At 32.5% G+C, this 20,055-nt stretch overlaps 2 protein-coding genes across 3 annotated transcripts; one reads left to right on the top strand and one right to left on the bottom strand.

Moving 5' to 3' along the window:
- Positions 1 to 502: 502 nt before the first annotated feature.
- Positions 503 to 5,581, top strand: LOC129874481 (uncharacterized). Its single transcript, XM_055949771.1, is given in 5 exon segments — positions 503 to 782; positions 1,253 to 1,337; positions 4,246 to 4,300; positions 4,821 to 4,959; positions 5,209 to 5,581. Coding segments are annotated over 5 exon segments (555 nt in total). The 5' UTR covers positions 503 to 599; the 3' UTR covers positions 5,302 to 5,581.
- A 3,351-nt stretch (positions 5,582 to 8,932) lies between these two features.
- On the bottom strand, positions 8,933 to 13,293 carry LOC129873413 (uncharacterized). 2 transcript variants are annotated; one of them, XM_055948505.1, is made up of 4 exons: positions 12,900 to 13,293; positions 10,325 to 11,113; positions 9,940 to 9,987; positions 8,933 to 9,844 (listed from the first exon to the last, which is right to left on the bottom strand). In XM_055948505.1, the coding sequence occupies exons 1-4, from the start codon at positions 13,086 to 13,088 to the stop codon at positions 9,524 to 9,526; spliced, it is 1,347 nt and encodes a 448-aa protein (XP_055804480.1). In that variant the 5' UTR covers positions 13,089 to 13,293; the 3' UTR covers positions 8,933 to 9,523. The 2 variants fall into 2 exon arrangements, with proteins under 2 accessions (XP_055804480.1, XP_055804481.1); XM_055948506.1 differs by lacking the exon at positions 12,900 to 13,293 and adding an exon at positions 12,055 to 12,817 and having other exon boundaries at positions 10,325 to 11,150.
- Positions 13,294 to 20,055: the final 6,762 nt, after the last annotated feature.

Genomic DNA, 20,055 nt, shown 5'->3' with positions numbered 1-20,055 from the left:
TTTTTCTAATTGAGAAGGAGATAAATAAACATGAAATATACACAAAAATAAAGTAAAATAATAATATAAGAAATGACCTAATGTTTTCCTAACTTCAATGATATACATAATAATGAATAAAAAAAATTATTCGAATAGCTTCCTCGGGAAGCAACTCTGAGTTGGGTACCTATAAAGACACTTAGTAAAAGTGTTAGTAATTGATAAATATTAATAAAGAAATAATAACTCAAAAATAAAACTCGTCTTATGAACAAGGAGGCCTTGAAAATTGACAGTAATTTCTTCATCGGCCAATTTGACAAAGCTTGGAGCTCACTGGCCCGCCCGAAACTTAAACAATGAGCTCATTTTTAACTTTAAACTCATGGCTTAAGCTCCGGCGGGCCAGTGAAATTAATTTCCAAATTTCATTTTTAACTTTAATCACATTATTTTTTGTCACAATGCTACTAATAATTGCCATGTTATTATTGAGTTTAAACAGCACAAGTGTTTTATTTTGTTTGATGGGTCCGGATCAACCCGTTGAGATTTTTCTTGTTGATTCCGTGATCTAATCTCCCATTCGTCAACGTAGATGCCGGAGTAACAGTCGCATGGCAGAGGCATTGGCCATTGCAGTAGGAAAATACACATACATACACGAAGTAGGTTAAGGCCCACCTGAAGCCATTGACGCCCACCATATTGTGGTTCGAAGGAGTAGAGAAAAGGGTTTCAATTTATGCCTCTTTACTCTTCTCCTTTTTCCCTATCCCACCTTTCTGTTATTCCGGCAGGTAAAAAGTTTATACCTTCATCTCCCTTGCCAAGCCAATCTCATTGTTTTTCCAACGTCAATTTCATTTCATTACGAAATACTTCTTATTTAAACCTAGGAAACAAAATCTCTAATGGAAATCTTATTCCACGTAGTGCTGGTTTCTATAATATAAGTATCAATTTATGTAAACTCCAATTTATACTGCCTCTCATGCTAGTTCTCAAGAATTTATTATCTGGCTTGAAAATTGCAATTAGGGGTTTCTTTTTCCTGTAATTAGAAGGAAGAGGGTAGGATAATACTCACTTTTTTTCCATCCTCAGTAGCTTTAGCAATGACAATAGTATGTAGTTTGTGGTGGCTAATCATTTAGGGTTTAAGTCTGTTAAATGCAGTAGGAAGATGTGGATTTGCTCAAAAACTTGGTTTACCTCAATTGTGTAGTAAGAACATTGTGTTTAATTTGATGAAGGTCTTTCAATGCAGGGAAAGCTAGATACTCTTCATATTTGGAGCTTAGTTATCATGGCATCGCTCATGAGGTTATTTCTAAAGAAGCCAGTTAAGAAAGGTGAGGACGTTTAACTTCTATGAATTTACTTAATGTACAGCTTATATCGTGCATTTTCCAGATTTAATCACATCCATTGTTTCTTGAGCTAAATCGGAATATAAGCTATGTGGGTCAGTATGAAGTCCCTTCAGCAGGAAATCACTGCAGTTGCACTTTGTATTGATGCAAATTGTGCAAGAAGGTCAAATCTGAGACCAAATCTCATTAAATATTCTATGTCCTTCTCACTCGATAACTTCAGTTAGTACCTTGGCTATGATACCTTTCACTTTAGAATTGTCTGTCAATAGGAACTGAAGTATTTTCTATTAGAGAAGGTAAAGGTCTTGCGGCAGTTTTTGATATACTAGTGCCTATAACAGTCTTTAATCAGGTTCAAACCCAACAAATCCAGTGCAACAAATAGATTGTTGTATGGTATCACAGAAATACCCATACTACTATTTACTGTATTTTTGTAGTTATAATGTTCAAGTTTCTTTTTTTCAGATTTTTTTTTTGATAATCGAGAAATCCGTCTATGGCCCGCCCTTTGGACCAACCATAGCCTTCTAAACTCGGTGGATAATGAGCCCGCCCCTCTACCCTTCTCCACTTATAATGTTCTAGTTTCTTGCAAGCGATTGACCGCAACAACAAACCCAGTGTAATCCCACAAGTAGGATCTAAAAAGAGTGGTGTGTACGTAACTACATTGTGTAGACTCATTTGTGGGTGTCCGATAAGGGTTTGGATTTAGAGATTAGATCCTTCATGATCTAAATTTGAAGATTCAAGGGTATGGATCCATGTACAAATACGAGTGCAGGGATTTGGCTAAAAATAATATAAATATTTAAAAATAGGGTTATATGTCTAAACTATGACACAGTATGTGGAAAATTTACAAGATATTTCGAGGAGAAAAAATATTCATTAAGAGGAGAATCGTAGAAGGAGATAAAAGGAAAAGGACTGATATAGAAATTTCTATACACAACATGTTCCATTTTACTCAATTCCACCTTAGCTTTGGTTTTGATTACAAAATTCATTGTATATGACCCAAATTTCTCCATCGATTTGGTCAAAGTACCCAAAGTTAGTTGACTAAATCTGGTATGAATCCTACACCACATTCTGTCGACACGGTGCGGCATCGAAAGTGTAGAGTTCGAGCAACGTAGGTACGCAGACCGTAGCCCTACCCTTGAGAGGGTAGAGATGTAGAAACAACAACAAGATAATAAGATAATTGAAGCAAAAGAAACAACAGGAAGTAATAGAAACCTACGAATAAGAAAATGCAAGAATAATACTAATATTCCTAGAATGGAAAGGAAATACACTCAACTACCTACTATTCGTCTACCCTAATTCTCGACCTCTACGCCCTCCTATCATGGGTCATGTCCTCGGTGAGCTAAAGTTGTGTCATTTCATGCCTAATCACCTCCTCGATACTTCTATGACAGTTTGGCCCACCTCTATCTCTCCCCAAGTCCACCATGACCAACCTCTCACACTGCTTTATTGGAGCATCTGCACATCTCCTCTTCACATACGCGAACTATCTCAACCTCACTTCTGCATCGTGTCTACCATGGGGGCAACTCCTACCTTGTCATGAATATCTTCCCTCCTAATCTTATCTCTCTTGGTATGGGCACACATCCATCTCAGCATCCTCATTTCTGCAACCTAGCCACCACTTTGTAAAACTTGCCTTTAAGTCTCGGTGGCACATTCTTATCAAACAAGACATCTGATGCGAACCTCCATAAAGCAAGTCCCATCGATTGAGCTGTTGATGGAATAAGGGCTGCTTTCAAACCTGAAAGAGTCATCCACCTGCTCCAAAACAATGTGTGACATTAGTGTCGATCTCCCAATTAACTTGGATTACTGACACCAGGTACTTGAAAACTTCCTCTCTTGGGGATGACTTGTGTATCAAGTATTCAATTTTGGTCCTGGTCAACTTGAAACTGTTTGACTCCAAGGTCTTTCTCCAAACTTTCAGCCTCCCGTTGACTTTGTCTCGCATCTCGTCAATGAGTATTATGTCATCTACAAGTAATATGCATCATGACACCTCCCCTTGAATCATATGTTTTACGGATCATATGTTTATTTTACTCTATTTGGGACAATTCCATTCAAATCTGGTAAAGAGAATTTTCTTCCAAGGCAAATTACAGTTTCTCTAGAAACTAGAGGTTCTGAATCACCCTTAACCCCTGCCAGACATAATGTAAGTATAATAAGAGCATTAAACCGTAATCCTAATTTGTTGTTATATAGATCCATTACTATCACTGTGTTCTTCTTTGTTAAATTTGAACTGAATTTGAAGACATTCTCTCTATGTAGTTCTAGGTCTACCTTGTCCTTCTTAGCACCTTCAAGCAACATAGTGTCGCACCTATGGACAAGTGCATTTGGAGATTGACATAAAACAAGCCTAAACTATCTCAAACAATATTCTTTCGTTTTATTATCTATTTGTGCATTTGCGGTCTGTATTTAATGTGATCACTTCTGGTCTTTATTTTATATGGCCCCACATCTATCTTGAAATCCTTATTTCTAACGTGCTTTTCTCGTGGATATGTTAAGCCGTGGATGCCAATATATCACCCCAATATCAAATTGCTGGTCTCACAGTTTTTCTACAAAACTTGCCTTTTACTTTGTTAGGAAAATTCACATTACATTGCAATTCATGTACGTCTTCTTAACTCCACTACTCCATCGAAGTATCAAATTCACGACTGTCTTCTAGGATAATGCTCAAATATTTTGTGGATGCTTTATTGTTTTAACTTCTTCCTTTATAGAAGATAGAATACACTAGTATCATTTGGTTCTGGGATGTATTCATCAACGTATATTTCATTCTGTATCTTGTGTTTGCTTATAACAGAGTCTGTTCTAATTCTGCCAGCTTTTGGAGTTCAACTAGAAACTCAGTATGGAAGGTACGTACTGCTCCTGTTATAGAGGTGAATGTTTTGCTATTTGCTTGAAGTGAATTGTAAAATAATTTTTCAACATTGTTAAAAGATGCTTTTTAAATCAAATAACTTGTCATATACTCTGGCGTGGATCTATCATTTTGTTTCTGCTTCCTTAAAGATTGTTGTGCCTACAGCCACTTGTTTCTTGATCTCTTTTCCGAGATAAGCAACTATGTTACGTAAACTAGTAGAAGTATTTAGTATATTACTTTTGTTCTGTGCCTACCCTTCTCTGTGTGCGCTGCTCAAGTTATTTTCCTATATGAGGTTGGACAGATAAAGTTCTTTTTGGATACAAGTGAAAAATGATTAATTTCTTAGAATCACTTGAATTTATTTTGATGATACCATGTACATGGAACCATGCATGAGGGTACTATTTTATACTTTTTGTATCTGATCTGAGAAACTTCTGTTCAGCCTGTTGTTTTCATTTTTATGTTTATCTAAATAAAATTCTAATTCAGCAATTTGTATACAGTGGGAAAACAGTTCGCCAGTTTGTCCCCATTAGCAGGATTTTGAAACCAGTGCTGACAGAATGTGTCACACCAGTCACCTGTTATTGGAGTCTATCTCTGATTATTCGAGGAGAGGAAGAACTTATGCTAGTTTTCAAGGTGAAATTTATATCCCTGCTATATTTCTTTAGCAAATCCTTAGCAATCTTAATACTTGTATCATTGTAGTAGAAGAATAGTTGCCCTTCAAAACTAGTTTCTAAACTTGTTTGCTCTTTTGGTTGGATTTTAAGATAGAACAAACAAAGGAGAGGACTTTTAATCAACACAAAGGACTTAGTAGAGAATATTACTCCAGTTTATTTTCTCTTGCTTACACAATTTGCTGTATTCAAATATAACGTCCAGGAATTGCGTCCACCAGTGAAAATGTTAGCGCCCATTTGGAAGGCTTTATGTGCTGCCATCGAATGTGGAGAATGCACGGAGGCGATTACATAGATTGTAATAGTATAATCTCAATCGATTCAATTTCTAATATAATTTTTTTTTCAGAATTTGTATTCTTTACATTTAAAGTTGTAAATGGCATGATATAGGTCGCCATATTGTCATCACACATGCTTCCTGCAAAAGGCTAAATCAAATGAGGTGCTTACTGCATTGGAACCACTTTTCATACAGGATACTTTCTTCTAGAAATTTTAGTTTTCCTTTTCCATTACCTTGTAAATAAACCAGGTCCAGATGCCAAAGCTCTAGTTCTAGTTCTTTTACAGATCTAACATAGAGTGTGATTTAAAAGGGAAGATATTATTGGTTTCATCAATTGATATCAGTATGTTGTCAACCTTAAACAACAGCACAACAGGAATTCACTATCAATCTAATTTAGTGTGTATATATATAGTTGCCCACAATAGTGCAGATTTTGGTTCTGCAAAGGTAAACTTTCTGTTGACTGAACAGTGAGCTGATCAAATTATTGCATCTTTCATCTGCTTCAACAATTGTTCAACCAAAGTATAGTTCTGACAAATGTAATTTATGTTAACCATCTCCAAGGCAAAGTTTAGTGATCAGAGAGTATCGAATGTGTGAGTTAAGACACACATTACGAGTTTGAACCCTGCTGAGAAAAAAAAACCTCTATATTTAATTAGAAAGGAAGACAAATGGCTAGATTATTCATCGAGTATCGAACCATCCTAAGCTGGTCCTCGGAGGAGATTTCTTAGTTATAGAACACATTTATATATGTTAAACCAATAGATTATCAAATTATTCCTACTTTTCTGCAGCGTGAATTGCAGGAGAGTTGCTGGAGCCATAATGATAGGTGTAAGGAGTCTGAAATAGTTGGTGTGTGATGTATGTAGTTTGACATATTTTATTATTGAGGAACAATCAGGAGACGATATTTTATTTCACTATAGAAAATTATTTAATGGTCTAGGGGTCAATGAATTGAATTAAGAATTGAGGGAACTTAGATTTAAATCTCATTAGAGGAAAAAAATATACGTATAATAATTGAAGATAGTAAATATTCTATATAATTCGAACACCACAATTATCAAAATGTGAAAAAAGGTAATTTTGCAATCACTAATCATCATTCCAAACGGAGGATTATGGAGGGAAATTTAAGGTACTAAATTATGAAATGGTTTAGGGTTTAGTCCAAATATAATTTTTTTTATTAATGATGATTAGTTTAAAAAGATTGAAGATGATATTATGTGGTGTTTAGAATCAGTCTTGAAGTGAATGAATTAGAAAGAATAAGGAAATGAGGTGACTCTTTCTTAGATTATATCATAAACATATATATTTTCCTCTCTCCACACCAATCACATATTTTTCTCTATTCCTCTTGTTACAAAGAAATTAAAATAAAGGAGGTATATAAAATATTATATACTATAAGGGAGGTTAATGTTATGAAACCAAATCTGAGGAAGGGTCTACGAAATCATCCCTTAAATAGATTATAAAAAGCAAACAAACAAATCACAAATAATTTTGAGTTGAATGAGTTTAGTTTTATGATTTAACTTAAATTATTTCATCTATCTTAATCTAAACAAACACTGATTGAATTATAGCTCAATTCATTTATAATTCAATACATTTGACTTAATTTTTTTTTGTTTTTCACCCGATATTATGTATTTACTTTAGGGTCCCAAATAATCCGATTCATGCCGCATAAAGTCAATTAAATTCTATCGTAATTTTTTTCATTCCCGAGAAAATTTATTTCATTGCCAATTATTAATTATCACGACGTGTAAAGTTAAACTACACATGTAATTTAATAATAACATATATGATTGAAGTTGAATGCGGCTGGGGAATCTTAGTAACTCGTGTGGTTGGTTACATGAAATTTCACCTTATTGGTGAGGGTTCAATTCCACCTTTGTAATCCCCTCCCCATTTCTTGTTCTCCCAACTCTACCCCTGATGATTTTTTATTTTTTTTAAAGTTGGATGCAGCTTGTGAAGCTTGTACCTTGAGCTTAAGAAGGAAAACATACTGGATTATAAGTTTGAGAGATAGTGTCAATTAAGTCTACCTTTAGGGTGTGTTTAGTACGAAGAAAACACTTTTCAAAAAAATGCATTTTAATTTTTTCATATTCGGTTGGTTTAAATGTTCTTCGAATGAACTTTTTTTTCTCCAATTTAATGAAAATGACTTTCCTATCATAAAGTAAGGAAATACTTTTCAAAATTCTCTTTCAACCTTGCCATTGAACCCCAACCTGGGACCCGACTCTCGATCCCAATTCGAGCGACTCTCGACCCTGACCTCCATCCGAGACTAGACTCTCGGCCCTAATTCGGGTTTCAACTCCTGACCCCGACTCGAAATCAAAATCCTGACTTGGGATTCAACTCTCGACTTTGATTCAGGACACGATTCCCAATTCCAACCCAGAACCAATCCTCGATCTCAATATTAACCCAGGACCCCACTCCCGTCCCCAACTCGGTAAATAACTTTCAAACTTATATTTTAAATTTGAGCTTATTTGAAGTAGATTTGAGTTTTGAAATTTCAAAAACCAAAAAAATATATATAATTGAAAAATAAATTCAGACACACGTGATTGAGATTTAAAATAATTTTTACTTGCATTTCATATGTGAATTTTCAATCTCATTCGTGTCCATCTAAATTATTCTAAAAAAAATATTCAAAAAAATATATGAAATTTTAATGACGAGCTCAAAAGTGGATATTTATTCACTTGGCACATGTGTGAAAAGCCCAGAAGTCTTGCTACGAAATTGGGTTGGCACGTGGTCCCTGTAGCGGTATTTGGAAACATTGGGTCTCTTTCACGTCAAGAGCCCATCAATTTCTATTATTCCTCAAGGCCAGGTAGGTGCATCTTCTTCTCTATCACTTTCACCAATTGTACATTTTGCATTATTTTAGCTTCTTTTTCATGTAATAATATTGAATTGAGATGAATTTAAACAATAACAATATCATATTCAATGTAATTTCATAACTAAATCTGAAGAGAGTAGAACGTACACAGATCTTATACCTACTTTTGTAGGATTGAGAAATTATTTTCGATAAACTCTCAACTCAAAAGAAATATATCCTTGTCTAATCACAATTGTTTATTAGTACATCGGTTATAAAAATTAAAATTATTATTTTCCATTTGAGAAACCGAGTGCCACTCAATTATCAGTGATCTTTACTCTTTATTTATGAGCAAAGTTCATGATTCAAGGTTATTTTCGTACGTAGCTTAACAAGACTACTTTTATATCAAACCAAATAATGATCCACTTCCTTGCTAGTCTTAACCTTTAGAAAACTTATTCAATGTGAATCCAGATTGTAGCCATAATTGGAAACTTCATAATCTGTAATCAAGAAGATTCTTGACCTCTCTTTTTTCAGACTAACTAATATCAAACTTGTCATCCTGAGAGACGAGGAAAACAAAAAGGAAGAGAATATTGACTAGAAGTGATTTAACTTCAATAATTTCCCAAAAAGATAACAGATATGGGATATGTAAGTTTGACAAAAAGAAAGAACCAATACAACCATTAGACACAACACCATAAAAAAGGGAAGGTTCTTTGTAAAATTAAGTGGCACCTAATATTTTCAGTGATGTATATAAAAATATGTATATATCAGTTGTTACAAAGACTTCAACCTGGGTTAAAATCAAAAGAGAAAAGAATTCTTTCCTACCTGCAGAAATGGAGAATATACTTCCTCCACAGAATCCAATTCTTTTAATGTTTAATGTACATAACACACTCCATATCAAGAGGCTCCCATTAATGTTTTCTACAGGCTGCTAAAGACTCTTTCCTGTATTGATAATGCTGAGTCCAGATGATGCCATATACTACTAACTCTGTAGCTTGCTTGGTCCTCCGGGCCTTCAATAGAACATGGCCAACTTATTTGTTAGAGGAATGAAGGATTGTCTCTTTGGTGAATGTCAACATCATTAAAACAAGTGGAAGCTTCAACTAGGAATATTTCAGGACCGATGCCAATTTCTCCTATTGGAGGTTGTTTCCTCGTGATAATCAATCAAAATAATACATCTAAGTCTACCAATGACTTGAATCTAATTAAACCATAAAACAATCCAAAATTAATTCACAAGTAATCTGATACTGGGGAGAGAGGTCAATGGAGAGGTGCTGCAGTGAGAAGACCATCCATTCACTTACCGGCCTTCAATTGTAGGTTTTTCATCCCGACATTAACCTTTTCCATACAAGAATCACTCTTCACCTCTGTTTGGTTTAGACTGTTAATGTTGAGCCATGGGTGTTGCAAGGACTGCTGAGCAGTTGGTCGATTCTCTGGCTCAAAATCAAGAAGCGGACAAAGAAATTTGGCAAATTCAAGAGCATCAATTTCAGAAAATTTGAACTTGTCAGTAAGTAATTTTTCTAAAGACCCATACTTTAGCCTCCGGATCCTCTTCAAATCTCCATATCTGTCAAAGTAATCTTTAGATCGAGCCCCACCATTGGCTATCTGCTTCACCATCAGTTTTTATAAGATCTAATGTAAATAATTACTTCTAAATAATTTCTAAAAGGCTCACGTAAGCAAAAAAAAAAGGTGCTCACCTTCCGAGGTATCTTTCCTAGAAGCTCCATCATCATAGCAAGGTGATCCTGGAACCAAAAAAGATAATAAGAAATACATTCAAGTTCAGTTTTTGAAATTCTTCTGATGGTGCAATAAGATCCATCTGATAGAAATCTTTTAATGGCTAATTTGGATAACTCCGCTTCACATGTGGCAAAAAGATGATCGTAAATCAGCAAAATAAACTTCATAAACATGTCTTAACATAAATGAGAACCTTCCCCCCACTGCGAACACCAGTGGACCCAGAGTCTAAAGTTGCAAGAAAAAGGATAATATTGAAATAAAAGGCACTGAGCACAACAGTTGCATAGTACAACATCAAAAGAACGGGATCAAAAAGTATAGATGAAATAATCCTACCTCATCTTCACTGAAACCTTGTCCACCTTTGGGTGTGAACATCATCTCACCAGTGGCAAGCTCAAATGCAATACAAGCAAAAGACCACATGTCAGCAGAGAAGGAATATCCAGACTGAAGTATAACTTCTGGAGACCTATACTGTCGTGTCTGAATTTCTTGTGCAAACTGCTTGTCAGCCCAGCATGCACTTCCAAAATCCACAACCTTGCACCTCAAGTCAATCCCATCAAGACTTCTATTTGTTTTCGCACCTCCTCCCACCCCACCCATTGAAGCCCTTTTACCGGATATCCTGGCTGCCGCCCTCCTTGCCCTTTGTTTTAGCTTTTTCTCAATAATATTCATTGTTGCTCCTCCATTTGGGATCCCTTCAGGCCTTTCAAGTATGGGCGGTGTTCCCGATCTAATTGGATCCTTCGTGGCATTAATCGTGGAAAGTAAAAGAACATTTTCAAGTTTTAGGTCTGTATGAATAATTCCAAGTTCACTGTGCAAATAATCTAGACCAGTTAGAATGCACTTGCATATTTCCCTAACTTTGTCCAGCTCAAGGCCTTTATAACGATTATATTTGACGAGACGCAATAAGTTGTCACCCAGAAATTCAAGGACCATGCATGAATGCTGTCCATTTGGGCCTGTATGTTTAAAATGGTCAATAAGTCTAACAACATATTTACTATTAGAGGGATCACCATCGGCAATAGCAGAAAGGACTTCAATTTCGTGAAGAGCAGCTTGAGCAAATTGTGGTGCACTTTTCTGGATCTTCAAGGCTACAAATTCCTGCCCAAACAAAGTTAAGGACAATAAGCTCCAGAGTCTACGAAAACAATTCAATTTTTTTATAAATTCCAAAACCATCCACAATGAGAATACAGAACAGGAGATTTAATGTGCATGCTTGTTGGAGTTAGTTTTGAAGCGAGATATTTTTGAATCTTTTCAGTGCTTACTAGGTGGATTACAACCGATTAGATATGAACAAACATTCTCCAATGAAGAGCAATTCCATGTGCTTATTCTGCATAACAAGAAAGTATCATTGAACTTCCCTGATAATGCCAACTAGCGCATTGATATTTTAGCTCAGCAATCAGTCTACTATCACCAGTTGACTCCAAGCCAGGTCAAATCCCCCCACCCCAGACAAATGCTTTGACATGGAAACATTCAAATCTCTAATTCTCTATGGAGCTCAGAATATATCATTATAATACATTCGGAGATGAAAGGCATCCCAAACACTTTTTACCCTTTATGATGGCTCATAGGTCTTCAAACAATGTTTTAACCGCATACATAGAATTATCCTCAGCACCAAGGACTTAAAACTGTTACATGGGTCACGGATCTTACAACTTGAAAAAGAGACCTCGTATATTCATATTATTCATAACAAACATAAGCAATATATGCCAAGTCTGACACCATAAAGAAATGGCTAGAATGGTAACGACTAAAACTGAATGCAGATTATTTCACTGTGTAAGCAGTAAGAGACATATTTTACTTGCTCGAAATGGTCGGATATAGACAAGAGTGAACAAATAGAAAAGAAAGTAAAGGAAGCCTACTTGAGGCCTAGTGTACTACACTTCAGATCGTGTTAGAGAAGTTTATGGAAGGGTGTGAAGTGTCAGGCAAAAATAACTATGATCCAACATACAGATATGCAAAAACATAAAGTATCATCCAAATAAACAAGAAGATAGGTAAGGCTGAACCTCATCAAGTGGGAGAAAAACAGAAATAGGTGTACGGATATGTTCAAGTGCAGCATAAGGTATCAGAGAAGAATCATTATTAGACAAGTCTATTTGTTTTGTCTGAAGTGTCATTTTTACCGGGGAAATATTGCCCTCGGAAATCCTGACAAAAAGTCTTGCGCAACAACTTAGTAGCCAGGATGCTACAAATTTAATCTGCACAGTCCAACTTCAAATCACTGGCCGCTGCCAATAAATCAGTAGATCAATGAACTACTTGGAAATTCTCTATACGGATCCTGTGTATCCATTCCACTCTATTTCAGGATCCTAAATCAGTATTCATCATAGTAAGACTAAGAGCTGTCAATCTTCAACGACACTCCTCCTTTATATAGGTCTGGGACTAGTTGAGTTCCCCTCATTAACTCTGTTTTGGGAAAACAGAAAAGAACATACAAGATCTTGACAATATATCAGACGTCCAAACTAGTTGTTTGATTTTTGTAATTCATCTAGGGAAAACCGAAAGGAATATAAACAACATACTCGCTCTTCTCATTCAACTTAGTCAAATAGGATTCTCCGTAACAAAAATTATTACTAATTAACATGTGACAATTAGTTTCGACAAATTGGAAGGTATAGTTACTTAATCAAGGTGTGATCCAATATGATCAATCACCGAGAAAGGAAAACTAAAACCGGATGCATATGTCAAATTGTATTTCACTGATACTACTTAGCGACAAACAAACTAAGTGTTAACTTTTCACAAATCGTGAAATAACGATCTGAAATAAGCATAAAGAACAAAATCAAATGAAATGAGGGAAGTTATTGATGAATTGGAAGAGAGTTACGGATGATCGAGTATCATAAGCGAGCCAAACGGTGGAGAATTCTCCCCAGCCGAGTTTTCGTTGAGCGATATATCGTCCACCGGAGAATGAATCACCGATTCTGACGGCATGATATCCTCCTTTTCTGTATGAATCGATTCCTTCGTCTTCATCTTCCGATGCCGATGATGATGAAGGTGAACCTGACATGATCGATGAGTGGATCAAAGGTGATTTGTACAGTGTGATCTACAAAAATTGGGATTAGAGAAGAAGCAAGGTGGAAATTGTCGGGGTGAGAAGAAACGGAGGAAAAAGCTTTATGGAAGCAAAGAATGAATGAGAGAGTGCGTTAATAAGGGGTTATATATATATGTGGCCTTCAATACCATGTTTTCTCCACTTTTTCCTCTTTTCCTCTTTTATCCCATCCCTATAATTTCCTTTCCTCTTTTATTCAATCTAAAATAAATTCTCACTTTCTTTTTCAATTGACTAAGAAAATTTTGACCACATTTCATTCACTTAGGTATCCTTTTAGCGAAAGAAAATCCCGTTTACTTCATTATATTAAAATTAAATTCAATTTACTTATTTAGAAAAAATTAAGAGATAATTTATAGTTCTTAAATTAATTATAGTCATTTCTCAATATATTATTTAAAATATTAAATTTATTATATTCAAAAGATGATATAGTAAATTTATCATTTTGTTTATTGTTGCTTAAGATACAAGTCAATACTAAATGGATTAATTTTTTTCTTCTACCTTTTTGTGTGTGTTTTAAATTTACATGAATCTCAATAAATGTTAACAAATTCCTTGAATGTGATTTTAGGTTTACTTCATTTTTCTTTTACCATCTTCAATCAACAAGGTCTTACACTAATAAATCTATTCTTCTTAAAGATTTACATAACTAAACCATCTCGATCAAAAAAAAATTATTTATACATTACTCGTACAAAAAAGATACCATAAGTTCATTATTATAAATAGAATATATATTTTTTTTGGCTTCAAATGATTAAAATATAAGCGTATTCAGAACTTTTAATTTATTAATTATGGGCCATGATTCTTTTTGCTTACTAAATTCTGAATAGAGTATTCACATTAAATAAATTATTGTTTATATAAAAATAACAATTAAGCCAAAATTATTTAATTTTTTCAAATTCGTGATTATTACCGTGGCTTTGTCCTTAGTTGGAAATTTGTATATAATGGATTTTCATATTCTTTTTTCCCTACTTTTATTTGTGCATTTGGTATTTGGGTTTAAATTAGTTGAGTTAGAGTAATCATTTGTTGGTGGGGAATTTAGATTTGAGAACTAAGCCAACTACCAAATTGGGCATTAATCTAATGTGAGGAAAATGATGTTCATCATCTCATTAATCCCATGCGAGACTTTGTACACTTTATAATTTGCTCCACGCAACATCCAAACTATACAAATTAATTATTGTTTATCTGTATTAGTGGCCTTGCTTTTTGTTTTTATCATATCATTTATAGTTGCGTTGACACTTTTATAACTTCACTATTTTATAAAAATATATAAAAAAATAAAATCCTAATTGCTACTTTTTAAAATCACTTTTTAATAATAATAATAATAATAACAACATATTATGAAGTGTCAATTCTTGTCTTGATACATTGATAAAATGTTAGGAATTAAAAATTGATAATGAGAAATTCTTTTATCGGATTTTACTTTTGGAGTATTAATTTATCATATCAACTAAGCCAATTCATATTTTGTTGTGGATTTACTGGATCAAATCCAATTTGAAATTTGAAATACCTTTTTAAAACTTGTTAAAATATTATTTTACTAGTGAACTTAGCCGCGTTTCGCGGGGTAATAAGTTTTTTCAAATAATATTTTTATAACATGCAAATGGTAAAATATTTTAGTCTATAATCTATATATGAATTTTCTAGTTTTGATCTAATTTATAAGTAATACTTACTTTAATATTTACTTTCCTCTAATTTTTCATCACTTTTAAAGTGTTACAAAATTTGTAGATTAATTGATCTCTCAAAGTGTATATGAGTAACAAATTTGGAACATAATTTTCATTTGTACATTTAAAAATAAGTATTTAATCCTATTTCCTTTCATTGGAGTTTAATCTTTAATACTGTCATATACATACATATATATATATATATATATATATATATATATATATATAAAGAAAGGCAACTACATAAATAATCATCGTAATTTGTGTGTTCCATCTACATAATACGTATTATATATATGTGTGTGTGCGCACGCGTACAACAGACCCTTGTGGTCAGGCCTTTCCCCGAACCCCGCGCATAGAGGGAATATTAGTGCACCGAGCTGCCCTTTTTTTTGTGTGTGTGTATTCGCAAAGTGTAACCAAATTGTGTAACGCTTGCAATTTTATTTTTTTTGCTTGAATCGTCATTCATCGTGAATCACATTTACCACAAAGAAATATCACATCACCTTGCCTATAGATTAGCTTTATATTATATATAGATGTATATTTTTGATAGAATAATTTCATTTTTGAGCAATTATTGTAAGGAAAATATCAATAAAATTGATTAAAAGAAATAAAGATCAATGCTGGACTAAAAAGGGTGTCATATCACATCTTCTATTTTTAGTTTTATTATTATAGAGAGATAATAGAATATATAGAAGATTATAGTAGTACCAAAAAATTCTAGGCAATAACATTTGTTCTTTAATATGGATATTTTTTAAAAAGTTACTAGTGGTATCTTTTATCAAAAATCATATCATGTTTTATTTAATAGTCTTTTGTGCCTATCTCATACCTCAAATGCCAGCTCAAAGTGAAAAGAATCATTGAAGTCTTCTTGTCTCAATTTGGTGTGGGATCATTCTCATCAACAAAAAAATGTCACCATCTTCGCACATAAAGAAGAATTTTCTTGATTCTTGTAAGCTAATCATTCGTACAATTGAATGACTCAAAATAAATATTACAATAATTTTTTCATCGACAACAATAACACAAAAAAACAACAAAGGATCAAATTTAATTTTACTATTATCACATTATTTTACAAAAATAACTGTAACTACTAAGGATATAATAACAGATACATACATGCATTTCAGATTTAAACACTCTAATAACAAATGAAATAAAAGTAAGAATTTGAAAAAGAAAAAAAAGAACACTAAACATATCTAAGTTTAAAGAGGAAGAAGAGAAAGAGGAACATTTCTATGTTGAGTTTGAGAAAGAGCATATATTGGTGTCAAAATATCCATTATCGAAAGAGATCGATAAAAATGAAAAGTAATGGCTCTTAAATGTAGAAAAAGAGGAAGGATATTGTTACATGTATATAATTTTATTACTTAATAAATGATCTCTAAATCACTCAATTAATGACAATAATTTTTTGGCTTTTATATTTATGCTTTAATGAATTCAATACTATGCTTTAATATTCTATAAAAAAAATTAATTAATATTTTGTAATATTTTATGTCTTTTAAAATGAGAAAAAGCTTCAAAAAAATCACAAAAAGATAAATAGGTTTCTAGTCCTTAGTGACATGTCACATCAGCAAGTCTAACCTCCTTTTATATATATATATATATATATTTATAATTATCACTTTTGTTTTTGTGTTCAAACGCCTATAGGCTATATTTATACCAAATATCATTCAATTTAATCTAAGTATGATGAAAGTTGTTTTATTATTTTGTGAAAAGGAAATAAATATTATTCAAATTTGCCTAAATATTATAAAAAGTTGTTAAAAGGAAACAAGTGAAATATCGTAAATGATAACTACCTAAAGTTAATGACTTTTTTTTTTTTGGTTACAAATAAAATAGTGTCGTTGCTCTTTGTGATATCTAAGCAAATCAATGATGTTTTGGTTATCTAAATAGTTTAGTGACTTTTTGTTTTACTCGTGAGTCATTTGGTATGGTGGAACAAGAATAATAATTTGAAGATAAAATACAGAAATACTTAATTTTGAATTTGTAATTAGTCCTAAAATTATTGATATCATTATTTATATTAAAATGATGAGATTAGCTATCTCATCATATCTCAATCCACTGGATAATTTTTTCTATTTCATCTTTGTATCAAATGATCTTTTAGTGTTGGGTTCATACAAATAAATGATATTTTAAACATGGTTAATATATTACATTTTAAGTTAATTCCACACGTTTTTCCCCAAAATATCTCCCATCATTAAGAATACGCTTCATTAGTAGCTTTTTTTAGCTACATATCAATATGAAATTCTGTTCACGCATATTTTTCACTTACGCCAAGTTTCACTTGATCTATCAATTGAGTGTTTATGATTATCATGACCCACTAACTTCTTTGTGTATGCATCTTTAAAGTTATAAGTACATGTAGTCATAAAAGAGCAAAAACACTAAGCTAGCTCCAACTTATCACTCTATTACTCTGATACTAGTTGTTGGATTAGAACAATTTAATTTTTTTTTTAAAAAATATAATGTGATATTAGTTATGTTAAATTAAATCCGCATGATTTTTTCTTCAAAGACCTTTTGCCATTAAAAGTATAACAGTTTATAAATACTTATTTTACAGCCATAAATTTTGTTTACACATATACAACACTAAGATAAAATTGAGTAATTTTATATTATAAAAATAATTTAGTAATTTTAATTTGATACAATAAAATGAAAAACTACCCCACTAGCAAGAAGGCAAGGCAAGAAGAGGGTAAGGCTATTGGTGAGTAGGGTCTCTATTGATCGGTTCGGTTTATCGATTTTTAATTTTTTCAATACGCTAAACAGATAACCAAATCAATAAGATATTTGTTATTGATTTTCAGTTCATCTATTTTTGATCTTTAAAGGTTCGATTTTCGATTTAACTAATAAAAAATGCTTTCAAAACAAATATATGACTTCTCCAATAATTTAACGCGACAACAAAACAAGCAAATAAGACGTTCTTGTTGTGAATACTCACAATTCACAACTCTAGCCGTCGCCTAATTCTTGCCGTTGTCGTTGCAAACCATAGCCACTGCCGTTCTTAATTATTTAGATTTTGATGTTGTAAACCTAAAGAAATGCTAAAGCCTAAAGGGGTAATGCAGTGTGAACTATAAATTGTGTAGGGTACTAATAGTCTGTATAGTAATTATATTAATATCTTTTGTTTGATACTTTGATATTTAAGTACGAGTAAAAATTAAAATAATCAATTATTATAGTCTTAATGGGTTATCGGTTTACCCAATATTAAAAAACCAATACCGAATAGATAACCCAATATTTTTTTATAAAATCATTAAATAATCGTTAACTCAATAACCCAATAACAATAAACCAATAACATTTTTTTTTGATTCGCTTTATCGATCGTTTTGAATTTTGCACACCCCTATTAGTAGGCGAATGCCAAACTTACCTGCGTTTAGCACAAGTTTACTACCATTAGAGTGCAACTCTTATTTTAAGAAAATTATTAAAGTCCTTTGTATAAAAATATTAAGACATTTTCAAATATTGCTATTTAATAAGAGTGAATGCTAAGTAGGCAGGTGAGCGTGAGCATGTCTGCTTAAAATTATTCATATTTGGTAAGGTCTAAAAAAGTTCCTTATGAACTCCATCTATATCTGGTTTTCACTTTGATAAGGTCTAAAATAATTTCTTATGAGCTTCATCTATATCTGATTTTCACTTTGTTTATTTTTCTTTATTTAGTTTGGAGTTTGCATATTTCTCACTTAGGACATTTTCAGATATCCTTTTTATAAATACGCATACAAAAATAAAAATAAAAAAGGAACCCAACATTCTTAAAATAAACGCAATTTTCTATTACAATTTGCAAGTTTGTAATGTTAAAACTCCACTTCCAAACTTCAGTAGCAGCAAATTTGGCCTTTGACATGGTCATATGGCGCTGATTATTATTTTTATCTTTTTAAAAAATAAATTCTACCAACGAACTTTAGTTAAAGCTATAATAATTGTATCTTAATAATCTAAAATATAAGGTTATTTATCGACCTAATTAATTCAAATTTATTTCATATAAGATTTATTAAAAGGAAAACTTATTTTTATTTTTTTATTTTTAAGATCCAAATACAAAATATTTAATTAATAATGAAGGGATTATTTTTATTATTATGGGAGCATAAATTAATTAGCCTATTGTCATGACCCGCCACTTGATCATGAAGAGAGGGGAAAGATCTAGAGTCTTGGAGAGGTCCAAGAGAATTCTTGAAGAAGGTAGAAGAACCTAGAGTCTTGGAAAGGTTAGTGGAAGACTCTAGATTCTTGTAGAAGCTTGTAGAGAAGTCTTGAAAGACTTGGAATACTCTAGAGTGTGTGGAGAGTTCTAGAGTAGAGATTTCTTTGTAAATATAAAATGACTTGTATAATAAATTTTATTTACACTTAGGCCCCTTAGAAGTAGTATAAATAGAGGGGGCATTCATTTGTAGAAGATTATCAAGTAATCAAGCATTCTTCCAAAAGCAATACAAAAGACTTTTTCATAAAAGCTCTCTTATCTTTCTTACAATCTAGCGTTCCCTTAACGATCTAGTCTTAAAGGCTTACTTGAGCTTGCAAGATCGTGAAAGATTCGTGAGTAAGTTGTCAAGTGCCGCACGGATGTCTTAGTTGAAATCTAAGTCCGTGACACTATGCTATATATTCTAGTAATTGTTTGGATTGATAAGTCCATTGTCTCTTCATCTTTTTATTTTTAAACTGCAATAATATTTAATTTTGTTTGTTATCCAGAAAGCACCCAATTTTTTACCTTTTATCCATTAAGGATCATTTAATTTGCATAATAAATCTGCAAAGGTCTCATATCATACCAACCTTAATCTGTAGTACCAAAGTATATTTTTTGCTACTCCCATAGCAACAATAGGCATGTTCATATGTCTGCGAGGCCTTTATTATAATACTATTAGTAGGCATTTGACTCTAAATATTAAATATTTTGTATTTATTTAAAATTTATGGAATTAAAAATAAAGTTATGCTTGTTGGAATAACGTTTATGCTTAAAAGTAACAAATAAAATAAAAAATTTCTAAATAATTTTCAAATTTGAAATAACTTCAAGTAGAATAAACTAAACTAATTTTATT

This window comes from Solanum dulcamara, chromosome 11 (assembly GCF_947179165.1).
Source record: "Solanum dulcamara chromosome 11, daSolDulc1.2, whole genome shotgun sequence".
Lineage (NCBI taxonomy): Eukaryota > Viridiplantae > Streptophyta > Magnoliopsida > Solanales > Solanaceae > Solanum > Solanum dulcamara.
The sequence above is the reverse complement of the archived record's forward strand: the minus strand, read 5'-3'. Positions and strand labels throughout refer to the sequence as shown.